Raw genomic sequence first — 19,597 nt, forward strand, 5'->3', positions numbered from 1 at the left:
TGACTGCGTCACCAGGTTACAAGTTGCTGTAATATAATGACGTCAAAACTATGCTCTGAATCAAATTTAATGAGTGTTAGCGCCGCAAGCTACGAGAAGGCGCTCGGTGGGCTGTTGGTGCTTTTGAAAGTCAAATGAAATAGTGAGAGAAAAGAATACAAATATGTCGCCACATTTGCACTGCTTACATGCATGACGTGTAATGACAGTTTCAGTGCTTTCAAAAAACATGCTTTTAGAGTCTCCTCGTTAAGAAGGTAAGATGATGATATGGATGTTCATTATTATAACCAAGCTTACAGCCTTAAATTGAATTAAAAAACAATGTATATTCCTCGACTTGTGTATAAGTCACCAAGCATGTTTGTGTTGTTTAAACGAAGCCCTGCAAACGTCGAACATCAGCCGCATTCGCTGCAGTCGCATGACGCATGCGCGGTTTCAGCTCGGTCAACTGGTGGAAACAGGGAATGTGGGTCAAGGTACCCTTAATAAGCAGAGTGTCTTGAACATTTATGGTATTGCGTTCACAAAATAAAAGATCCCCAAAAGATAGCAGACGATGGTGAGTGGTTTAGAAAAAGTTGACCTGGAATCATCTTGTGTATTTGTCATTGTGTGTGGCCGAACATGACAGAACGACATTACCAAACGAGACAAACGACAGCTCCAGTCCGCCTTGTCGTTTGCGTATACGTTTGCTTTGTAACGCGGGTTTTATTTTGAAACCAGGTAACAGGAAGCGGATCTTGGACGTCCGCTAGCTTAGCTATCGCTCCCGCCTCCTCTTTCCCCTTTTTCACAGCAGCTTGGAGAGCGAGAGTGGCGGAGTCGGATGAATCTACGGCACGAAAACCTTTCTCATACCTTCCAAAAAGCAAAAAAACGGCTGAGGAAGGCATCACCGAAGCCCGCGGCAGTTGGGAGATGACATCTGCGCACCATGAACTACGATAGAGAGGCGGTTTAGCGCGAACGGAGGGACGGTTGCTGGACAATCGATTTAGTAAGCTGGATTCGTTTTGGAACATCTGTAGCGCAAAATGTGGACATCCGCTATCCTTCCTCCGAGGTCGACTTAGACGCGCGATTTAGACGTATGCACGCTTGCCATTCCGTCTCAAAATCCAGCTAATTCCCCCCCTCCCCTCTCACCCCCCGGGGAGCAGTGAAGTCATCCGAGAAGGAAAAACGGGCCGTAATCATCTCCGTAGCGACAAGGAAAATCCGCTTTCTCACTCCCTCCCTCACTCCCTCCCTCACTCGGACTCGCCCTGCCCTCCCCCCCTGCACTACCCGCCTTTACATGCTGTATTCCCCCTGAAGTACTCTCTCTCCTCTACACCCCCCTGCCCCCTCCCCGACGCCCCCACCTTCGAGCCACCCAGTTGGCCATTATCCGCAGTCGAGGATGCCGGATCAGATCTCAGTATCCGAGTTTCTCTCGGAGACCACCGAGGATTATAATTCGCCTACCACGTCCAGCTTCACCACCCGGTTGCAGAGCTGCAGGAACACCGTCAACGTTCTGGAGGAGGTGAGGAGACCGCCAGTTGCATGATGAACGCAGGGGCGGGGATGGGGGGTTAGCTAAGGGCATCTAACTCCGTCGGTTATTTCAATGCATTTTCTTAACCGCATTGAAGCAGGCCTTTTATTTTTATGCTTGATTACATGAATGGCTCGAGCTCGCTTGCTGTCTCTCTGAAGGTGAACTTGCGTGTCCTCTTGCTGCCTTTTTTCGTTGTCACATCAGAGTGAGGAACTCTCAACTAAGAGAGGGCTTGGGCAACTGGAATGGAGGATGTGCGGCTTACGTAAGCGTGCAGCTTCAGTGCACATGGCTGCCAGCTCTCAGAGTAGTCTGTTCCGGAGTAAAAAACAAAAAAAAAGGTACTATATAAATTCAGCAAAAAAAACCAATTGCTGATACAAGCATATGACATATTCTACTACTCCTCCCACCAATATTGTTCGATTTTTGCTATGAAGTTGAGTTATTAAGGCAAGCAATGCTGTTTGAAACATAACGGTCATTTCTACAAGTTGACCGATTCATAATTTCTGTCCATATCAGTTTATTAGTGGTTATGAAGGTCTCAAGAGATTGGTCCTTTGCATTTGGTAGCAACTAGCTAGCTAGCATCTACATCAGTTTGTTGACGCATCGCCTACGTACTAAAGAAAAAGCAAAATGTGCCACTAGCCTGACCAAAAACAACAACATCTGCAGCAGCAGCGCATCTTGTCGATGCGGTGTCATCTTCCAACACTTCCTGACTGTGTAATCAGGTCAGGCAGGCCAGTAACCCCCTCAACACCCTCCTCGTATGTTTGCCACCTCAGGACCCCCGCCGTGGCATCCCGAATAAATGGAGCATCAAACATGAGAATTCCTCTCGCTCTCTCACGCACATGCACCTTGGCTTCGATGCCTAAAGGTGCCCTCATTTCCAAATGCGAAACGCGCAGCGCCTCCAGTCTCCCAGGCGTTTGCCGCAGTCCCCGCATGGAATGTTTTCACCCTTACTCCGAAGAAATAAAAGTTCACCATAGATTTTCCCCGTAGAAATCAAAGCTAACTCTACAGTCCGTGTTTTAAAGGGCAACTACACCCAAAAATGTTTCCCACTAGAATCCATTGTAGGCGCCGGTACTTATCCAAATGTACTCGGGGTAATATTATTTAAAAAATAAGAACTGAATGGAATAATTTCTTCCAAGTAAGGGCGGCGCCATGCTGGGTGAAATTATTTTCAGCTGCTAGTGCGAGCAGCTTTGTTGTTCCCGCGTGTCAGTCGGTTTATCCGCCGTCGGTTGCAATGAGCCAAAAGCTGGCGTGGTGAATCCCCTCCCCGGCGCAAACGAAAACCATCTGTAGGCAAGGAGAGCTGCGGCCATGTGCTCCAGTAGCCGCCATGCAGTTTTTGTCTTCTTGCTTGTGAGGATCACATGACCTGGAAGACCAATCAAGTGTGCACCATCCACGTTTTTTTTTTTCCTTCTTCTCGTTTTGTTGACAAAATAAATAATGCAAAGGTACGGCCTGAATATTTCAGGAACGTAACCCAAGGCGGAAAACTGACCACAGCCTGACTCATCGTTAATTTCATCCCCTTTTATTATTGATTAGTCACTGCAGAGTCACCGCAGCCAGCTGTCGGATCAGGATAGGCCAATGTTATGCTAATATTAGCTTGTATCTCGCTACTTTATGGAGTGGATATATTTTATGGGACGTCAACCTAACTGAACATTGGGAACTCTTGTTCCAATGTGGATTTGTGGCGATGGCTTTCAAGATGGTCGACAGCTGTGGACGGGCCTTGACGTCGACACACCGAGCTAATCGCGGTAGCGTAGAGTACGTTGAAGGACAAGACGAGACAAGCGCAAATGCGTTCGTGTTTGCTTTTTTTTCCCGAGTGCTGCGTCGGAGCGCTCCACAGGCGAGTCTTGACCCACTTTTGCTTTTTATCCCCGCGTACAAAGCAAAGCCTCGCAGCTGATGCCGTGCTGACAGGAAGGGGCCAATGCAAAATGGTGCTGTTTTTTTTTCCCCCCATGCATTTACACGGATGCGCGTTGATGTAACGGCTCTACTTTTAGTAGCAGGCAACAAGGGAAGCATTTCTGTTACAGTGTTCCGTGGGCCGCATAGGGAATAATGTTGACTTTTCACAGTCCTCCCATTCAACCGTGACTGGGCTTGACCCTTTTAGGTTTTTTTTGTTTTTTTTTACATAACAGCCTTTTCAATGGGAGCTGCAACTGAAAAGGATGCAACGCTGAAAGGGGTGTTTTGTTCCGAGCCATCGTGTCTTTAGTGGCCCTGGAAGATGGTTACACAAAACAAAAAACATTGTGCAAAACATCCTGGTTTGGAAAGGTTTTATCTATTTTTGACCAAGCGAGTTTGTCACGCAAAATGTTTTATTCATTAAGTTTAGTATTAATAGTTTGTCTTCTTTTCAGAAAAGTACAGCATCAGTTGTAGGCTTTCAATTATCTAAGTGCGTAAATTGTGTGTTGTGGCCACGTGCAAATACGGCCAAAGCAATGTTGGCCCTCGGCGCGGTTGTCATGTGTTGTCACGTGTGGCCGTGTCCCATTCATCCCAACAATGCAGGCACAGTTCTCCGCTACACTACCAACTCGTACGAGGAAACCGTGCAGAAGGGATCTCTACAAACATTTGAAAAAATAAAATGTATTCATGATACTCATGCTAACATGTTAGCTTAATTCCCCACTAGATAGCTATGATGCTCATGGCTCAGATTCCCTCAAGCAAAATGCTAATATTAGCTTCTACCTATCACCCAGCTACCAATGTATCTTTAGCTACAGTAGCTAGCTAGCTAGCTATGATGTTCCTCAAGGCCTGGCTAGCATGTTCTAATTTTTCCACTTGTTTGTGAATTGCTAATATTAGCTTAGCTTCTATTTATGCAGTTTTACTCATAGATCTAAACACAAGTCGATAGGACAAACACCCCTTTTTATCTGCGTACCTGTTGAGATGCTAAGCTAGGTGGGGCAATCTATCGCTGGCTAACAGCCCCCCGGTAACATACGCGGCAAAGCTATGGCGCTGCTAATATTTACTTTATTGAATATAGCTCATTCATAGAATAAAAAAAGACAATGAATGGAATAGTTTTCCCTTGAGACTGAGTGGAACAGTCCCGTTCCTTTTTTATTCTAACATGCAAATGTTTTGACTTCACATTTGTTTATCTAACGACTCAAACAAATGACTTGACTGAGCCCGTCTTTTCATTTTGCTCCATCAATTCCCGACTGTTGCTTGCAAACGTAAAGCGGCTGCCATCTTGTCTTCATCTTCCTCGTCGCCCTCCCTGACAATATGAGCGCCGCTAATGCTAATGGGGGCCTCAACCGCAAGCCTGCAGGTCCAGCAGAAAGGCGCCATCCGTTCTGACGGCCGACTGTCCTGTTGCGGCTCGGGGGTTAAACAAAACTTCCGTTTCTCTTCCCCTACCAGTTGCTGAAGGCGCTTCGCCACAGCCCACACGCTTGTGTTAATTAAAAATGCAGCTTTTTACTCTTTTTTTTCTACAGGGAAGGGATCTGGAGTTTTTTGTACAGAAAGACAAAAAATGGACTTAGATGATTCGGGTGAATAAAACACGTGCTGTTTTGAGGTGGGCAGCAGTGAAAGAATGCAAGTACGAGTTTGGTTTTGTTCCGTCTGCCGTCATTCCTCCCACCGTTTCTCCCGCCGTAACGGAACAATCCAACAGCTGTATTGACATGAATAATGACTTCCCGACGGGTGCAAAAGCAACAAACATAAAGGCAATTCGGTTTGCTACGCTTCGCCTTGCGTGGGTGTGATGGGGGAAACACAGCTCGGCAAAAAGATGCGCGCGAGGACGCCGCCAGCCGAGCTCCGGAGGCCTTCGGCTTTTGGAAGATGGAAGTTTGTCAACAAAAATGATCAGTTCAAATGCACCAAAGATGTTTTCACCCCTTGTGAGAGTCTGTGTCATCTGACCTCAGCAGCTTTTTGGAAGCGCTGCGTCCTCTTATTTTCCCCATTCCACACACACTGTGTCAGAGTGAGAGAAAGGGATGTGCATTTGCTTCCTGCCAATGAAAACGCTTCCCCACCCTTCCTGCTTGAGTCATGCTGCCTTACACACAGACTCCAGCCACTTAACCACCGCTTTGCGGAATCTTTGACTTAACTCTCAATGAATGCGTTGAATTCTGAAAATCAATTTCCAAACGGTACAAGTTCCCGTGGTTAAAATGTGTTAAAGTCCTCAAATCATTTCCTGATTTGTCCCCAAATTGTCACAAATGTCCTCATCTTGTTTTTAGCAGAAGCAGATGTCATTGACTCTCAAAGTATCGGCCAAGCGAGATGTTTTTTTGGTTCTGGCTTTCGGGGGAAGTCCTTTCTTCTCTGTGCCCTTTCCTGTTTTCCCACTACTGCGTGGCTATAATTAGAATATTAGCGCTTCTCTCAGAACTTACTCAATGACTAAAACAGTCGTGGTCTCGACGACAAAAAACAAAAACAGAGCCTTGTTGGCATCTTTCCGCAAACTCCACGACAAAGAATTTTGAGCCCGAGTGTGAGGTGACCACGTCTCATCTCCTTGCCAGATGAAGGAATTTTTATAAAAAACGCTAGATAGACACGACATGGTGCAGAAGTGCATTGATGTAGCCCATGAAGGCATTTCAAATATTTGAAGCAGCTCTTGGTGTGTTGCAACATGGCTGCAAGCTACAATCATAAGCACGTGGGTCACGTCTTTGAATCGGGGAAGCTCTGCTGCTTCCAGTTTGACGACAAATAATCTCTGCGTGGTAATGAAATTGTTGACCGTCCCGGGGGATCAAAAGTGTGCTCGCTGCAGAAGATAAATCTGTCGTAGGTCAGATGGTATCAGAGTCTCTTCATTGTGGTGGCCTTAATGTGAATGCCTGGAATGTGGCAACCCTGACAGTTATTTGGCGCGCAACTAACAATTTGTCTTCCTTTTCCTCAGGCGCTGGACCAGGACCGAACCTCCCTGCAGAAGGTGAAGAAATCCGTCAAGGCCATCTACAATTCAGGACAAGGTGAGACCAAACTGTCTGTAAATGGTCAGTTTCAGATGTCGTACATTCAGGTCATATCGAGTCGTTTGAGTCGTGAGATCAAGACGTTTGCTCATATCCTCTATCAACCTTCAGGGAAACAAAAACTGTGTTTATTACCTATCCAGAGAGGAAGAAATCAAAAATACGCTCATTTGTTTTCAATGTGTTAGCTTTTTTTTGCTAACATCGTTTAGGTTAGAACCTATGCTAAGTTAGCATAGCATGCGTCGATAGAGAAGCTAACCAACGCTGTTGCTAGCAGCCATAAAATGTCTCCTGAACTAAATGGGAGCAAAACAGAAACAGCCACATGTGTTTATCGGTTATCCGGAAAGACCAAAGACAAACACCGACAAAAGCAGACATCTCTGCTAGTCACGCTAATGCTAATCCGTAGATGCCAGGAACAGGAAGGCTGACTGTTGTTTCCCCTCTCTGTTCAACAGATCATGTCCAAAATGAGGAAAACTATGCCCAAGCTCTGGACAAATTTGGCAGCAACTTCATCAGCCGGGACAACCCTGACCTGGGCACAGCCTTCGTCAAGTTCTCCTCGCTCACCAAGGAGCTCTCGGCCCTCCTGAAGAACCTGGTGAGTGCAGAGATGCGTGTTTATTTTTGCCCACCACGGTTAAAACGTTGGGAGAGATTATTTTGGTAGTCACTTGCGTAATTGGTTTTACACATGTGGATTAGGATTAAGTGAGCTTCTGGTTTTGCTTTGTGGCAGGGAAGGTCAGAACTTGAACAAGGTATTTAAAAAGTCACACTTTTAGGCATCAAACCCGGAAGCCAAATGACATGTCCTTCCTCCGGGGTGCCGAAGGCCTTTATCTGCGCCGCTGTGGACGTTGCCGTTGAGTAATGCGTCCTGTTTAGATCCCCATCACCCTTCAGTTTCCACCTCCCTGTTTCCTGTCTCGCAAATCCATCTGCGGCAGCACGGCCGGCGCGTCGCCAGGAAGATTGACCTCTTCCCGTGCTTCCGTCCATGTCTTCCTTTTAGTCTTTCCCACATCTGACCTTTTTTTTTTTCTCTATTCATCGCGTGCACGGCGACAACTCGACAACTGCCCCCCGAAGGCTCCCGGCGGGAACGCGCCAGAGCAGCAAATGACTTATTGACGACTGATGGATGGCCCGGTTGTTGCGCAAGCTTCCACATAAGGAATTTATAGAGCGGCCGTATCTTCGGTGGACATTTTTAGTGTTGATTCCCTTTTGCCGGAAGGCAGACAGTTATAGATTTTTTTTTCGGCTCTTAAGAAGCACATTAGTGGCCATTAAGTGTTGTTTACATCCTTGATAGCTGCTCGACGTTTGTGCGCGCTGTAAAGGACCTCGCCGAGCCTAATGGTTAGAGAGAGACGCCAAGCGTCGCTCGTCTTTTGCCGACTCACCCGCGTCTGTTGTCTATTTATCCGTTCGTTTGTTTTTCACCCGAGTCCTAACTCACCGCAGCGGCTTTAGTCGCAATGAATCGCGGTGGCGCACCCGAGTACATTGTGCACCCTTTGGATGACACCCCAAGAAAATATGGACACAAGTGTTAGGTAGAGTTGCGCAATCTGTATTCATACCTCATACTCGTTTCCATGACGACAACACCGGATTGCACTTTGCCAGTCTTTGTGCGGTTTGCCAGACGGTAGGCCCGTTTGGTGCTTCGTCCAATCGTTTTATTGATGCTCCCAGATGAGGTTTCCCGTAAAACCAACGTTCTGGCAGCTGACATGGCACTTCCTGTTTGCGCTCTTGTTTGAAAGCAATTCGCAGCACCACTTAGCTAACTTAACGATCGCCGCACGCAAAAATACTCCGAAGAAAAACAGACCGGCGATTCTACATCAGAGCCAGCGTAACTGTTGTGTTTTTTTTTTTTTTTTCTTCTCAGCTCCAGAGCCTGAGTCACAATGTCATCTTCACCCTGGATTCGCTGCTCAAGGGAGACTTGAAGGGCGTCAAAGGGGTAAGGTGTCTCTCACTTTTCTCTCTGGCACGACCAAGCGGCAGCCGAGCGAATGTGAGAGCACGCTGCGTCAGCACATCCCACCATTTGCCCCTCGACTTATGTGCATGTGCACGCTGGGTGGTGCGGGGGCAGTGTGAACAGACCACAGGGGGGAGGAGGGGGAGTCAAAGTCGCTGTTTGAATGACTGCGCTGTAAATCTCTGGCTCTGGTAAATATTGCCTCCGTGCTGTGGTGGAGGAACCTGGGTCATGAACTTCATCGCTGACGATGATGATGGCAGCCATGCCGCTGGTGGCAGTCCAAAAGTCTGCAACCAGCTCCCTGTCCTCACCGTGACCCCATGGCAGTGCGCTGACACTCGCTCTGTCCTCTGTTGTGTCTGTGCAGGACATAAAGAAGCCCTTTGACAAGGCCTGGAAGGACTACGAGGCCAAGTTGTGAGTCTGCTGCTTTTGCACACGCCCAGCCGCCTCAGTCCAAGTCAGCCATGTTTTGTTTTGCGGTGCAGCACCAAAATCGAGAAGGAGAAACGGGAGCATGCCAAGCAGCACGGCATGATCCGCACTGAGATCACTGGGGCCGAAATCGCTGAGGAGATGGAAAAGGAGCGTCGGCTCTTCCAGCTGCAGATGTGCGAGGTGGGTTAGGTGGGGGGAGAAAAAAAAAAAGGAAGCAGAAGCCTTTTATGACTCCGATGACATCGCTCTGTTTCTTGTCAACTGTGGGAACCCGAAGAAGAAGCGAAAGCTTCTCTGAGTGCTGGGCGGCGACACCCACGCCTGGCTCACTTGAGATGTTCCAACTGCAATTACATAACGCACAAGTAGCTGCTGCGCCGGCGCCACCGTGTGAATTATTCACCGCAGAAAAGAAATGCGCTGCAGTGCCACTTCTCCCAGCCCACATGTTTCTCAACTGTGGACGCTACAAAAGTGCAAGATGTTGAAGCAGAAAGGACCACGTGATGTGTTATTGACGACGCGTGCTGAACACTCTCAGTCCAGCCACATCCACAAGATACTTGGACGTTTGGAATTCGTTGGACGTGGAGGGAAAATGAGTCTTTGTGCGTTTGTGTTGCAGTACCTGATTAAAGTGAACGAGATCAAGACCAAGAAAGGCGTGGACCTCCTCCAGAACCTCATCAAGTATTACCATGCACAGTGCAAGTAAGCAAGCCCCGCCCCCTGGCTTTCATGCCACCGCTGAGCTGGAATCGCATGTGTTGTGAGAGCCCGTGATGTTACCATCGTACAATTATTTTTTTAATATTTGCAGTATTATAAATATTTTACATATAACTTGAGGATGAGCGACATTGGCTTTATTTCAAGGTATCGAGTATGGTGAAAGGTGCCGATACCAGCCACAGATATTTATGGCCCAAAATGCCAAAAATCCCCAGTAATGAAACAAAATTATTTAAAAAAAAAAAAAAAAAAGAAACACTCTTTGCTCAAGCATTTTGCTCTTCCACGGGCCAAAACCAAACCTTCGTAGCTTGGTTCTCGTTGACCGCCATCTGTGATGAAAATACAACTCTGCAAATAATCCAGCTGTTCACGAAACCTCAAATGTAAACGCAAGCGGGACGTCTGTCGCAGTTTCTTCCAGGACGGCTTGAAGACGGCCGACAAGCTGAAGCAGTACATCGAGAAGCTGGCGGCCGACCTCTACAACGTAAATCGTCTCGCTTTGCTTTTTCTCGCACTCGCTAGCTACACATTCCCGCTTTGTTAAAAGCACGCTTCCAATTCCTGCGCTAGATCAAACAAACCCAGGATGAGGAGAAGAAGCAGCTGACCGCCCTGCGCGATCTCATCAAGTCCTCCCTCCAGCTGGACCAGAAGGAGGTAACACACACACACACATTTACAAGCCATTTTTGCAGGCCCGAGACAAAGACCCGATTCATTTAATTGCATTAGCGTAGCGCAGCAGTTGGCCTAGGTCAAGTCAGTATCTTATTGAAGCTTTTTTGAAGGCAGCTTTTTAATTCTCTTTTTTTTTTTTTTTTTTCCTACCGTGCATGGGCAAGTCTGAATTTTGTGTTGCTCGCCTCAACGGAGAAACAGAGGCAGCGTTTCTACGCTAATCTCTAGCGTTGCGCTACTTGGCTGCAGCGTCAGTCGTCCTTCAAATTAGCCTGTCTAAGACTTGTTAGCATAGGCTAGCATACTTTTATTAGTCAAAATGGTGACGTTAGCTTGAACATTTTTCTGTTTCAATCTCGTAGTATTTCCCCTCTTGTGCATGTCACACCACCTACTAGAATCGCCTCCACTCACCGTCACGTCTCTCGGCAATCAGAACCAAACACACACACACACACTGCGGGTTATTTTTGAGCCCTGCGTGACACAGCACCTGAGCGGGATCTTTCACACCTGTCCTGTCTGCCCCCCCCCCCTTGCCCCCCCCCCCTTCACTGCCTTCTTCTGCTTGTCTGGAATCAAGTCTAGAAGAGTAAGTGTTGCTGCTGCCGCTGCTGCATGGAGAGCATGCTGCCATTTTGTCTGTGCCGTCCGATTTTTAGGAGTGCGGCGCACTGCACTCAGCATGCTTACGGGGACGCGGGAACGCTGAGAGTGACACAAAATAAAGAAAAAAAAACTGAATGCCAAGTGTCAATGCTAACGTTTCATGTCATCGTTTCGCATCTTAGTGAGCAAGGGGATGTTTTGCTGCATGTTCGTGCGTGGCATGACGGCGCCGGGGCGGCTTTCATTTTGCCATTTGTGCGTCTTTCAGGACTCGCAGAGTAAACAAGGTGGCTACAGCATGCACCAGCTGCAGGGCAACAAGGAGTTTGGCAGCGAGAAGAAAGGCTACCTGCTCAAGAAGAGCGACGGGTAAGTGCAATTCAAGTCCTGCAACCAAAAAAAATAAATAAATGTTTGTTGCTGTGATGTGGGAGTATACTCAAAACTGCCTTTGTCTCTGTTGCGCCCCTCGCAGGCTGAGGAAGGTGTGGCAGCGCAGGCAGTGCTCGGTGAAGGGCGGCATCCTCACCATCTCTCATGCCACAGTGAGTACACGCACACACACAGACAGACACGCACACACAGGATCTCCCCACCCCCCTTTCCTCTCCTCACGCGTGAGCGTGCAATCTGCTGGAATTGACATAGAGTGGTCACCATGGCAACTCCATGCCCCCCCCCCCCCCATCCTTCCGCCTGCTGTTCCAGGGTGACTCATCTGTGGAAGTGCGTGCGTGCGTGCGCACTGTGGTGGCTGCGGTCCGCGCTTGTGTCGCAGTGGCCGATTTGGGGAAAGGGTGGCTTTTTCTTGACAAAGGAACGTGAAAATCTACACGACGAGCCGGGCGGACAAACCGGCTGAGGTCGTGTTCAAGGCGATAACATCATCGCTGCGTGCTAAAAGTAGCTCGCTACATGAAGTCGGCAGCGATGTGAACTGACATTTTTTTTTTTCTTCATCTCTCGCACGCTCCAGTTCACTTATTCAAGCGCGTCTTTGGGCTGAAATACAAAAGCTACTCACTTCACTTTTCGTGAAAGGAGAACTATGATGCAGTTGTTGCTATATTGCAAAGCAGTTGCCAGGTGTCCCAATAACATGTCCAGAACTCGCTATCGTCAACATTGCAATTATGACACTAGTCAAAAAGAATAAAAATCCCTTTGAATGGATAGTAGCCATTAGCCAAAAAATATTGAGATGTCGTTTGAAAATGAAACTGAGAGCTTGCTTCCCTTTGCAGTCCAACAGGCAGCCGGTGAAGCTCAACCTCCTCACCTGCCAGGTCAAACCCAGCGGCGAGGATAGGAAATGTTTTGATCTCATTTCTCGTAAGTGTGCGCCGATGTGCAAGGCACCGCCACGCCCGCTCTCGCCTTCTCCCGCTGACTTTTGACGTGTTCCGCTGCAGATAACCGCACGTATCACTTCCAAGCTGAGGATGAGCAGGAGTTTGTCATGTGAGTATCTCCGCTGACTCGGTGGCGAGAGTTCCCATTCAGCAAAGCGTGTCAAAATGCTGAGTCCGATGACGAAGGCTACTTCTACTCGTGACCCTCCATAGTCCCCCCCACACACACACACACACACACACACCGCCGTCACGCGCTTTATCATCTGCGAGGTCTTCCGCAGCGCCTTTGATAAAATATTCAGTGTTCCCTCGCAGCCGCCAGCCCTCCCCGTCCTGCAATTAGCAGTGCCTTGTTAGTTTTTTTGCATGCAAACACATCTCACGCATGCTTGTGTGTGTGTGCGTGCGAGCAGATTGTGCCGTGTTGGGAACCTCGGGACGCCATGTTTGAAAGGCAGACACGGTGTTTCCCATCTGTGCTGTTGGAGAGCCCCAGTGTGCCGCTTGTTTGTATGAGTGCAATTATTCAGGCTGCGTGCAGATTTAGCCTTAATGTTGAGACTGGCCACACGATTAGGTACGCCTGCACCATAAATGTGACACGGGCGCTCGAATAAACAGTCGCTCTGACCAATTTCCGACCTTCTGTTTTGACATGAACCAAAGTCAATGTGGTGTCAATGAGTTGCCGTGTGACTAATCGAGCGCCTTGTGCAGCTGGATCTCGGTGCTGACCAACAGCAAAGAGGAGGCCCTGAACATGGCCTTCCGTGGTGAGCAGAGCAGCGGCGGCGAGGACGGCCTGGAGGACCTCACCAAAGCCATCATCGATGACGTGCTCCGCATGCCGGGCAACGAGCTGTGCTGTGACTGTGGCGCCGCAGGTGCGTCCAAAAAAAACCTGGAAAAAAACCCTTAGGCTTTTCTAGGCTTTTTTACCTCCTCGCGGTTACATCACGCCGTTACGCAAGTCACCCAAGAGAGGCCAAGCGCGCATGTGACCTGGCATTGTTTTCATTTTCATGATAATCCCTCACTGCCGTTAGAACGGGAGGCAGCCAAGCGATCCGACTATGATCGGCCAGGCCGCCGCTCAGCATGCGCAACATGTGACCACACAATAAAATTAAAAAAAAGGCCGCTTGTGTTGACGCGTGTCTGGCCGGCAGATCCCAAATGGCTGTCCACCAACCTGGGCATCCTGACGTGCATCGAGTGCTCCGGCATCCACCGAGAGATGGGCGTGCACATCTCCCGCATCCAGTCCATGGAGCTTGACAAGCTGGGCACCTCCGAACTCTTGGTAGGCCCCACAAATCCGATGTGGAACATAGAAAGGAAACAAAGTCCCAACTCGATTTATTTGGAAATGTACAATTTAAATTTCCTTCATGTTTTCCTTTTTTTTTTCTTTCAATTAATAAGTGAATACAAATAAAAATGAATTCTGGCTCCCTGCCAAAATGCAACCGGCTCGCAATAGTTTTAATATTTTGTGGCTTCATAACGAACACATTTGTGTTTTTGTTCTATAGCAACTAAATGTGAACTCGTTTTTCGTTTTTCAGCTGGCCAAGAACGTCGGGAATAGTAGTTTCAACGAGATCATGGAGGGCAACCTGCCGTCCCCTTCGCCCAAGCCTGGCCCCTCCAGCGACATGTGAGTACACACGTGACGCCTAGAAGACAACGCCGCCGCACTGATCCGCCAACTTTCTTGTCGCCTCCGCCAGGACGGTGAGGAAGGAGTTCATCACCGCCAAGTACGTGGACCGCAAGTTTGCCCGCAAGACGTGCTCGTCGGCGGCGGCCAAGATGGTGGAGCTCTACGAGGCGGTGCGCACCCGCGACCTGCTGGCCCTTGTCCAGGTCTACGCCGAGGGCGTGGAGCTCATGGAGCCTCTGCCCGAGGCCGCCCCGGTCAGTTGTCGCCCAAGTCGGATTTCTGAAACGCCATCAAGTCTTTAATCATGTTATTAAAAGGAGATTCGGAGATTGACTGCGGCTGTGTTTGTCGCCCCCTGCAGGAAGCCGGAGAAACGGCGCTGCACTACTCGGTCCGGACGGCCGACCAGACCTCGCTGCACCTGGTGGACTTCCTGGTGCAGAACAGGTACCTTCACGTGGACACTGCACACGAGAAAGCCATTGGCAAGCTGTGTGGAAGATGGGATTGGGTTCCCTGAAGACTGAGACTTAATGAGTCTAAAAACCTCAAGTGGACTCTCTGAGTGTGTTGTTGTGTTGCAGCGGTAATGTGGACAAGCAGACGGAGCGCGGCAACACGGCCCTCCATTACTGCTGCATGTACGAGAAGCCAGAGTGCCTCAAGCTGCTGCTCAGGGGCAAACCAGCCACCGACATCAGTGAGTCTGCACCAACACAGGCATATCACAACACAAATCCTGGCATAATTAACCGTCTGGACCCTCACCCACCCCCCAGCCAATCAGAACGGGGAGACGGCACTGGACGTTGCCAGGCGACTGAGGAACACACCTTGCGAGGAGGCGGTGAGGCTTTGCGCATGATTTCCTTGGCGGAGGTTCGGCCGCCACTGAACGCAGTTGTTCCGTCCCTTTTTGTCAGCTGGTGCAGGCGGCCGAGGGCAAGTTCAACCCTCACATCCATGTGGAGTACGAGTGGAGCCTCCGGCTGGAGGAGATGGACGAGAGCGACGACGACCTGGACGACAAGGTGGGCGCCCCACCACGCCCCCCGCCCCCACCATCCTTGACGCCGTCTCACATGTCCTCCCGCAGCCCAGTCCCATTAAGAAGGACCGCTCGCCGCGACCGCAGAGCTTCTGCCACTCGTCCAGCCTGTCGCCGCACGACAAGCTCTCGCTGCCGGGCTTCATCAGCCAGCGTGACAAGCAGCAGCGGCTGTCCTACAGCGCTTTCAGCAACCAGATGTACAGCGCCTCCACCGACCTCACTTCCTCGCCCGTCGCTGACGGCCCGCCGCTACCGCCCAGGAATCAGGGCAAAGGTTCGCACCACCGCCGCTGCAGCTCTTGTTCCTTTCAGTCATTCGTGCCTTTTCTTTTTCTCTTTTTTTAACTTTCACTTGTTTCTCATCGGACTCAAGTTGGCCAAATGTTGTGGTTATCGCGCTGGACCTTGTCTGCCCGATGATTTTGTTTTCTTTACAAAGAATGACGTTCAAAATAAGCCAAAGCAGATGTCACTGCTCAAAGGAATTATTTCGAGGGCATGCTTGGAAGAAATGATGGTCCAAAGCCCTTTAAAGGGCAAAAACTCAGACTTGGAAAAATCACAAAAAAAGACTAAATAGGTTAAAAAATGTTTCAAGAGTAATCTCAGAAAAAACAAAATAATGTCCTCAAACAAATTTATTTGTGGGGAAATCAGCATTTTTAAGGTTACTAATATTTTTAAAATTCACAGTGACCATAATTAATAGTAATAATTAATTTAGAGTTTTTTTTAAATTACCTTGGAAAAATTCCGTCGTGCTAAAGTATTTTTTCAGTTATCTAATAAAAAAAATAATCCATTCCAGGTCACTCATGCTGAAATTCTTGAAAAGCACTCCAATTTCATGTTTTCGTTTTAATAGCGGAGCTTGAATTTGTTATTTTCAACAATTTCACCGCCTGCCAATTCAGCCACCTTCAAGTCAATTGGGACTGTTTTTTTTTGTTGTTGTTGTTTTTTAATTTCTTAATTTATTCCATTCATCTGAAATAGAAACAAGCGTGGCCGTTTGCCGTTTGTTTGGCGTGTCAAATAAGTCTCGGCTTTATTTTATTTTGTGGAGGAGCAGCTCCTTTCTCTGGTTGCTCTCCCACGCGCCTCCTCATCTCGCTCTCTTTTTTCTTTGTCTTCTTTTCCCCCCTCCTTTTTGATTCTTTCAGCTCCACACTTGGCATTCCTTGGCTCTCATTCGCACTACGCCACACTGGCCGGCACTCGACCATACATCCGTGAATATCCTCATTTGACTTTGACCCGCTCGCCTTTCACCCTCACCCCGGCCCGCCGTTTGCGGCTCACGGAACAAACGAGGCGACCCGGTCGGAGCGTTCTCCCTGAGCTGTAAACGCCGGTCGCGTTCGCTGGCTGAGCTCTCCGTTAGCCGCTTTCTTCCCACTTGAGCACAAAAAAAGGTCTAAGTGATTGGACCGCGCAAATCTCTTTCCGGATTTCTCTGCTCCTCCTCTTCCTCACGATCTTCATCTCCTCCTTGAACTTGTCAAGTTTGGGCGGCGCCAGTTGTGCCGGTGCTGACGTGTTGTGTGTATTATCACTTCTCCAGCTGCCGCCGTTGCCGCCGCCTCGTCTGCGCTGACGGCGGGAGGCAGCGCCACGCTGTCCAAGAAGAGGCCGCCGCCCCCGCCGCCCGGCCATAAACGCACGCTGTCCGACCCGCCCGGCCCGCTCTGTCACACCAGAGGGGGTCCGTCCGGGGGGGAGCTGCAAGCCCACGGTATCCAATCGGACCACACCTTGTTTGACATTGCGCGGGACGGCGTTCCCTCTTGAAATGAACAAAAAAGAACAAAGCCATCGTTCCCTCGACGAAGCAAATAATTGGATTTCCAAAGTAAAAAGCAAATGTTTGGAAATGGGGCGCATGGAAAGCTCAGCCAGATGACCCAACCCCCAACCACCCACCCACCCTCACCCCACCATCCGATCTCATGGTTCCGTTTTGTCATCGCGGCATGGCGAGCGCCTTGATGTGTGTTTTGACGTGCGTAACGTGTATCGTGTGTTTGTGGCCCCGCTTGGCACGGCTGTAGGAAGCGACTCCACGCCGCCTCCCGTCAACAAGATGTCGCCAGTCTCCAACAAATTTGAAGGCATCCCTCAGCAGCAGAGGTAAGACCTTGGCACTCCCGACGCAGTCAAGTCAGAGTCGGGCCTTTACGTTACCAGGTCAAGCTTAAAACTCAGTTATGGTTTCAAATTCAGGTTTCCAGTCAGGCCTTCAAGTTGGGTGGTTATGTTTCAAATTACCAAATGAACTGTCCAATGAGGGTTACTGAAACGTTGAGTGTCCTTTTTCCTAACACCTTGCAGTACGACTTCAAGCAACACAAAGTCCACACTTGGTCCAAGGGTTCTTCCTAAACTACCTCAGAAAGGTGTGCTTCATTATCATCATGCTCATCATTGACAGTATCAGCCGAGTGTATTATTGAACATGCATATGTGTGCAGTGGCGTTGCGTAAGATCGACACCATCCACCACCCCTCCGTGGACAAAGCCGGCCTCCCCCCTGAGGTCTTCCAGAAGTCTCCGCCGGGGATGGACGCTTTGCAGAAAGCGCCGGCCCCGGAGCGGCCGCAGCCTGCCGACCCGCCGCCCAAGCCGCAGCCGTCCGAGCTGCCGCCCAAGCCTGGGGAACTCCCGCCCAAGCCGCAGCTCTCCGACCTGCCACCCAAGCCGCAGCTGGGCGACCTGCCGCCCAAACCGCAGCTTAAGGACCTGCCGCCCAAGCCCCACCTGGCCGACGCGCCGCCCAGAGTGGGGGCGGCTGAGGCGGCCCCACGCCCGCCGGGGGATGCGCCGGCCAGGCCCCAGACGCAGCCGCCCCCGCCGCCGCAACCCCAGCCGCCGGAGTCGCCGTCGCCCGATCGGCCGGCCCCACCCCCGCCACCGCAGCAGAGCGCCGATGATGCCGACGGAAGCCCACCTGGGAGCGCGGAGACCCCCGTGCCCCTCCCCAGGAAAATCAACACGGTACAAGCATGACATCATTCAATCATTGCTTCACTTTTTCCACATTTTTTGGGGGGTCACAGACTCAGTGAAACTTTTTTTACATCATTTATATCTCAAAAATAATTAAATATAATACAAAATTGAATAAAACGCAATGCTCGGCATTGTTTTAAGTCCGTCTTCCGATGTGTGTTTGCGTTCCAGGGGAAGAGCAAGGCGCGACGCGTGAAGACCATCTACGACTGCCAAGCTGACAATGACGACGAGCTGACGTTCGTGGAGGGCGAGATCATCGTGGTGACGGGCGAGGAGGACCAGGAGTGGTGGGTGAGTCCACCGACTGCCGACAAGCGCTCGAGATTTCAACTTTTGCCGTTTTGCCAATGAGGATTCGGGTCCTGTCCGGGCGAGCGGCTGACCCGAGCATTTTGCACTTGCAGATCGGCCACGTCGAGGGCGAGCCGGAACGCAAGGGCGTCTTCCCCATGTCCTTTGTGCACATCCTCAGCGACTGACCTACGGCAAGACCACCCGACCCAACCAAGCCTTTGCACTACCACAAAAAGAAGCTAAAGTCAAAAAGACGGCAGAGCCTCGTCCATGCTGTACAAAGAATGTGCGTAACCCCCTCAATCCGCCCCGCCCCCTACGGTGTTTTCTCCAATACCCCCCCCGCCAATATTATAAAGCAGTTCCCGCCAGCACTTAGCTATCTGTAGACGCTGTGTGTATATACGTTTGTAAATAGATCAATCCATGTGTGCGCTGTACATACATGTTTTACTGTACAAACAAAAAACATGCTATGGCACATTTGATCCCAACTGGCCCACGTAGACCCCAATTCCCCCCCAGGCTTGCTTTGTGTGTACCCGTGTTGGTTTGCAGTTGACAAAGCGTATTGCTGCCGCAACACCAAAAACAAAAAGATCACTATCGCCTAATGTGATCAAGTTCAGTTTTACAAACTTAGCATGAAATAAGCATCATACGATGAATTATAAGTTCTAAAGTTATAAGTTGAGTTTCAGGTTCTAAACTGATTCTGTTGGCTTGTTTTCCTGGCATGGCAGTGGTAGGCTAGCTGCCGCTGCCTGTGTTGGACTCCCTCAGCCTTGTGCTTCACCAGAATGCTCCAAGATCCACTAGACACAAAACATACCCCAGAACCACTCTTACTAAGCAGTATTTAACAAAAGGAACAAAAAAAAAAAAAAAAATGTCAGCAATCAAGTGTTGAATCACTCCCCCACCCACCCCAAGTTGTGTTGACGGTGTCGTAAGCGAGAAAAGTTTTTTGGTTGGGTGCTCAAACGTGAAAAAGTCAAGAGTTGAGTTTGATGTCTCCTGCTCCTCGCTCACGTGCACTTTGTCCCATTGTTCAGGGAACAAACAAACAAAAAAATGTTGTATCATTAAAGTGCTGTATTTCAAATGTCAAGCTTTCCTCCATTTCTGCACTTTATTTCAG

At 49.5% G+C, this 19,597-nt stretch overlaps 1 protein-coding gene across 5 annotated transcripts; it reads left to right on the top strand.

Moving 5' to 3' along the window:
- The first annotated feature begins 783 nt into the window (after positions 1-783).
- asap1b (ArfGAP with SH3 domain, ankyrin repeat and PH domain 1b) lies at positions 784-19,567 on the top strand. Of its 5 annotated transcripts, none has more exons than XM_049749390.2 (28): positions 784-1,537; positions 6,528-6,600; positions 7,068-7,213; positions 8,516-8,590; positions 8,982-9,031; positions 9,103-9,232; positions 9,678-9,763; positions 10,199-10,274; positions 10,361-10,447; positions 11,346-11,446; positions 11,553-11,622; positions 12,322-12,409; positions 12,490-12,538; positions 13,150-13,316; positions 13,602-13,735; positions 14,001-14,092; positions 14,166-14,352; positions 14,460-14,545; positions 14,683-14,798; positions 14,878-14,945; positions 15,022-15,129; positions 15,195-15,423; positions 16,714-16,884; positions 17,201-17,279; positions 17,481-17,545; positions 17,621-18,144; positions 18,331-18,453; positions 18,567-19,567. In XM_049749390.2, exons 1-28 carry the CDS (start codon positions 1,412-1,414, stop codon positions 18,639-18,641), a joined length of 3,381 nt encoding a protein of 1,126 aa, XP_049605347.1. In that variant the 5' UTR covers positions 784-1,411; the 3' UTR covers positions 18,642-19,567. The 5 variants fall into 5 exon arrangements, with proteins under 5 accessions (XP_049605347.1, XP_049605350.1, XP_049605346.1 ...); XM_049749389.2 differs by lacking the exon at positions 784-1,537 and adding an exon at positions 3,053-3,449; XM_049749391.2 differs by lacking the exons at positions 784-1,537; positions 16,714-16,884 and adding exons at positions 3,054-3,449; positions 16,313-16,381.
- The last annotated feature ends 30 nt before the right edge of the window (positions 19,568-19,597 follow it).

Source organism: Syngnathus scovelli, chromosome 18, assembly GCF_024217435.2.
Source record: "Syngnathus scovelli strain Florida chromosome 18, RoL_Ssco_1.2, whole genome shotgun sequence".
In the NCBI taxonomy this organism is placed as follows: Eukaryota; Metazoa; Chordata; class Actinopteri; order Syngnathiformes; family Syngnathidae; genus Syngnathus; species Syngnathus scovelli.

Bases quoted from the DNA above. Each gene is read 5' to 3' on its own strand.
- asap1b (XM_049749389.2), top strand. From the start codon at position 3,291: ATGGCTTTCAAGATGGTCGACAGCTGTGGACGGGCCTTGACGTCGACA. The intron at 13,736-14,000 runs GTAGGCCCCACA...TTCGTTTTTCAG, and splicing joins TGGGCACCTCCGAACTCTTG to CTGGCCAAGAACGTCGGGAA. The intron at 14,093-14,165 runs GTGAGTACACAC...CGCCTCCGCCAG, and splicing joins CCTGGCCCCTCCAGCGACAT to GACGGTGAGGAAGGAGTTCA.